Consider the following 5,259-nt stretch of genomic DNA (forward strand, 5'->3'; position numbering starts at 1 on the left):
AAGTTAAAAAAAAAAGTTGGCCATGCCCACCCCGTCACATGACCCCACCACCAAGCCACGCCCCCACCAAGCCACGCCCACAGAACAGGTAGGGGAAAAAATGGAATTTCACCAATGCTTTCAACCCTTTTTACAGTAAGTGTTTTACAGAGTCAGCCATACTGCCCTAACAATCTGGGACCCCATTTTACCCACCTCGAAAAGATGGTGTGTGTGTGTGTCTGTGTGTGTGTGTTGTTATTAGCCATCAAGTCTCAAAAATACTTTACACTTTTCTCAAAAGTTTTCCACAATTTTGGCCATTACTATACATACCACTTCACAATGTCTTTCAACCCAGTATTTTACAGAGTCAGCCTTTTGCCCCCAACACTCTGAGTCCTCATTTTACCCACCTCGGAAGGATGGAAGGACGACTTCCTTGTGGAGATTCCATTTTCTGGAATTGTTTTGTGTATGCAGTTTATAGCAATGGAGGGGAAAAAAATCTTGCTTTTCGCATTTTTTCCCCAATCATCAAAATGAACTCTCATAACATTCAAAACCTCTATATATTTTATTTCTATAACAAAGCGATACATTTTGACCTCATAAGAGATATCCAGCAAGACAAGCTAAGATTGTGCTTTTAATGGAGGGTTTGAACTGTGTTTGTGAATTTCTATCTGGTTTGAGGAGCTTCATCTTCTTTGAAGGCACTTTCAAAAGTGACCCTGATGTTCTCCAAGGATGGAGCTAGTTTTTTTCTCCCAACCAGAAAGTAGATCACTGGGTTAACACTGCTGTTAAGAGAACCACACAGAAAAAAATAATTATGCAAATCAGGAAATATATCCTGATAATCCATGCCAAGAAAATGTGTAGTGAACACATAGATCCATAAAGGAATAGAAAAAATGAAGAAACAGAGAAGTGTAATTAAGATCATTATTAAAAGTCTTCCCCGTTTTAACTGTTTAGGTTTAAGATATATTTTGATAAACAGGATCACAACAGAGATTGTGATCAATGGAAAGGAAAGCACAACAGTCACCAGTAAATAGACATCCTGGATAAATTCATATTGAAATACATATTCCATAATGTTTGGAATTCCAACCAGGAGGAAAGAGAAGATCCAGAGGAAGGAACACACAAGAGGGGACAAATACTTTGGCCGTGAATAGCGATGCCAGATTGGGAAGAGGACAGAAACACACCGGTCAATGCTGATGGCTGTCAGAAGAAACACTCCAGTAATGCACATGATGTTGAGGAAAGAAAAAAAGAATAACTCAGACATGTCTGATTCATCTGCAAAAAGAGAAACTGAAAAAATAGCCAGAGATAGAAGGAGTCCAAAATCAGCAACAGCTAAATTAAGAATCAACACAATGAAAGGGGTTCGCTTAACCTGGAAACCAAGTATATGGATAACAATTCCATTTAATGGGAGTCCAATACAGCAGACGATCAGTGTGGCTGACAGTATGATACGTTTGGAATTGATGGGCGTATTTTGGTTCTCATCCAAATCATCTGTATAGCCAGACGCAGAATATTCTTCTGTATCATCGCTGTATTCCAGGCTGAAATTCATCAAGAGACTTCTGTAATGCTCCAATAACCTCTTCTTTTAGAACGGAAGTTCCTATTTGGAAAAACAAGAAAGCAGTCAAGATTTATTACTTCTCATCATTTCTTCCCCTCTATCTTATCTCCAGCTAGACTAAGAAAACTTTTTGACCTCTATGAATAGTAATATTAAGAATTACGACAGATAAAGAGTCCCTCTCCTATAAACAATAAAATGAGGCACACTTTACAGAAATCCATACCAAATCTGTCATCGCCTCGGTCAACAAGAAGAAGGACACAAGATGCTGGAGCTTCTGGAATCTGGTTCCACGTAGGCTAAAGGATTCAGGAATGTTGGCTGAGCAACCAGGGCCAGCAGCTTCAGGGCTAATGGAACAAATGTTTTTACTAGTCACAAATATGCAAAGACTGAAAGCAAGTAATTTTTACAATAAAGTTATTGTTGGAAGTAATAGGTGCCTTGGGTGCAATCCCAGAACATCTGCCCTGCCACATGGTCACCATCAGCATTGACAAAATCACCATCAGACAACTGCAAAAACAAGCTTTGGGGTTGGGGAGAAGCTTAATCCTTCAATAAAACATTTACTACCTGTCTTACTGACATACTATCAGATGACAATTTCTCTCTATCCCAAATCCTTGGGAAGAATTGGATAGGTGGATAAAAATGTCAAATCCAATAGCACTTAGTAAGAGCACTTAGACTTATATACCGCTTCACAGTGCTTTTACAGCCCTCTCTAAGTGGTTTAGAGAGTCAGATTATTGCCCCCGACAATCTGGGTCCTCATTTTACCCACCTCAGAAGGAAGAAAAGCTGAGTCAACCTTGAGCCTGGTGACATTTGAACTGCCAAATTGCACGCAGCCGGTGATCAGCAGAAGTAGCCTGCAGTACTGCATTCTAACCACTGCGCCATCGCTGTGCCTCATCCTCAATGCTCAGTGCAACTCACAACAATGAAAACTAAATTACTTAAAATCAATCCATACCAGCCGCAAGGGAAAGGGGTAGTCTCAATCCTTTCTTTGCACACATCCTAGAAACATCTGCTTCGCTAATTTTAGAAGCAAATTAATAGACTAAGATAAACTCTGATTAATTCAACAGGGGGCTGAGCAAATTGAGTACTGGCTCCTTTGCCCATGCAACAATGCATTGCTCTTTGGATTGAGTTTTGATTCTCCTAAACACAACAGAAGAGAGTAACAGATTCAGAAGGTACCTTGGAGGTCTTCTAGTCTAACCCCCTGGTCAAGCAGAAGACTCTCTAGCATTTCAGACAAGGGCAGTGGTGGGATTCAAACAATTTAACAACTGGTTCTCTGCCCTAATGACCAGTTGGGTAGTTGTGGCTCACTGGTCATGTGACCATGTGGGCGTGGTCAACTCAATGTCATTCAGGTCGATGGGTGCTTTGCATTAGCTGTCATAATGTAATAAGGGTTAAACGGAGAGGCAGTTTCTGTAAGCAGGGCAATAAACATGAGTCTAGAAATAACACCAGAATGTTTCCTTCCTGCCTCCCTTACAGGATTAGCCCCATAAAGTGGGGGGGGGGGGAAACAAAATGAGATTTCTTCTAACAACCGATTCTCCGAAATGCTTGGAAAGTTAACAGCCAGTTCTCCCGAATAGGTGTGAACAGGCTGAATCCCACCACTGGACAATGGATTGTCCAATCTCTTCTTAAAAACCTCTTGTGATGGAGCACCCATGCTTGTGAATTCATTTGTGAGCTTCCAAATGTTCTCAGTATTACAAGTCATGGGGACACAAGTTGAATTGGGAGTGCAGGAGTACAGATCCTCTGGCATGAGAGGGACAACAGCCAGCAGGATTGAGATTCTAGGTCCTGTCATATCTCAAGAATTAAAAGGCACACCTAACATCCAAAACATCATCCAAAAAGCCCAACAGAGAATGTTCTTCTGGCACCAACTCAGAAAGCTCAGGCTTCCCAAAGAGCTGCTGGTACAGTTCTACAAAGGAATCATTGAATCTGTCATTTGTACGTCTGTAACTGCCTGGTTTGGCACTGTAACAAAACAAGACAGACACCAGGGTCAAGGACGTTTAGGCATGGAGCCTTCGCTGAACCACCTTTCTCCTGCCAGCTCCCCTGGTGAGCCACAACACATGCAATGCAACACATGCTATCACAGAGGCTGGGGGGGAGGGAGTGCAATGCAAGAAGTTATTTTTAAAAGTGCAAAAGAATCTCGCTGCTTGGGGGACCTTCTAAATCTGTCAGCAGGACTAGAAGGGAAGGGGGGGCGGTAGTCAAAGGGAGGTGATGTGCAGTTTTTAGCATCGTAGAGTGGGGTGCATGGGATGCAACAGGTAAATAGAGGTGGCATGCAGCTTGTGAGGGCCCCACTATTGCCACTACAGCCTGACACCTAAGGGCAGTTCTACTACACTCCCACACACACACACAACCTCTGTTCATCTGCCACACTGTGCCGCAACATTCAACAACACCAGAAGCTGCGCCTCACCTCCATTCTCCTGGATTTCCAGAGGCTGCACCTCCTTTCCCCCGGCCACCTGTCTCAGCCCATTTACAGCTGGCTTCACTGCTGGCTGTTTCCTGGCCATTCTCCATGGACAATGGGCCCCTGGCCCTCCACCCCTCACCTTGTGTCCCTGCCCATTTGCCCAGATACTCTTTGACCCAGTCCTTTGGCTGCATAGGACAAATAGTTCCCAGACAATCGGGTGGAAGCAATGGCACCGTGGGGACACCATGCAATGGACGATGGGGGATTGTAGAGGCTGTGAGTGCAGCGTGCAATGCAAGATTTTTTTTTAAGTGTGAAAGTGACCCACTGCTTTGGGGACCTTGCAGATCTGTCACCAGGAGTGGAGGGCAAGGGGTGGCAGAAGTAGCAGCTTCCAGAGCCACTGGGGTGCAGACAGGTGAGGGTGAGTTGGGCAGAACAGGAAAGGACAGCTTGGCTCACAATTCAGTTCCAGGGGTGGCACCGCAGGCAATGAAGGTGATGCATGACTTCTGGCATGGCGGGGAAAGTTGCGGGGTGCAGTAGATGAAGGGAGGTGATGTGCAGTTTTTAGCATTGTGGAAGGGGGGCATTGGGATGCAGCAGGTAAATGGAGGTGGCATGTGGCTTGTAAGGGCCCCACCATTGCCACTACAGGCTGACACCTAAAGGGCAGTTCTACTGACCCCCCCCCCACTTCTGTTCATCTGCCACACTGGGCCACAACATTCAACAACACCAGGCGCTGTGCCCCACCTCCATTCCCCTGGATTCCCAGCCAGCTTTTCCATTTCCATATAAAACTAATAAAGGCAGGGTAAAAACCTAAATAAATAAATAAAATTAAAAGCTGGATAACAAACTGAGAATGAGATTTTCATTTGGCCATGGAATTCTGTGGCATTAACCAATACCATCTTAATGGTTCCCAAGCCCTATCCTGAACTCAAGAACTGAAAAGGCGTTTTGCTAATAACCATTACTACCACTCAAGCGCTCCCTTTACGGCTGACATACCTGGTGATTGTAGGAGGAATCTCTCGGAGACACAGGGACAGATCTCTTTCAGAATCTAAGGATCAAATGAGATTCCCATAGGCTGCAACTGAAGCAGTGACAATTGGAACAGAGATTAAGTGACAAACATAGGTAGAAAAACCCCAGAGAACTTGCT

The 5,259-nt window shown here is 44.2% G+C and overlaps 1 protein-coding gene across 1 annotated transcript; it reads right to left on the bottom strand.

Annotated features, from left to right (window-relative positions):
• Window positions 1–537: 537 nt before the first annotated feature.
• On the bottom strand, window positions 538–5,259 carry LOC116512584 (proto-oncogene Mas-like). Its single transcript, XM_032223152.1, has 3 exons — window positions 5,103–5,259; window positions 1,818–1,944; window positions 538–1,630 (listed from the first exon to the last, which is right to left on the bottom strand). The coding sequence occupies exon 3, from the start codon at window positions 1,577–1,579 to the stop codon at window positions 662–664; it is 918 nt and encodes a 305-aa protein (XP_032079043.1). The 5' UTR covers window positions 1,580–1,630; window positions 1,818–1,944; window positions 5,103–5,259; the 3' UTR covers window positions 538–661.

The sequence above is a fragment of the Thamnophis elegans genome, chromosome 8 (genome assembly GCF_009769535.1).
Source record: "Thamnophis elegans isolate rThaEle1 chromosome 8, rThaEle1.pri, whole genome shotgun sequence".
Classification (NCBI taxonomy): Eukaryota; Metazoa; Chordata; class Lepidosauria; order Squamata; family Colubridae; genus Thamnophis; species Thamnophis elegans.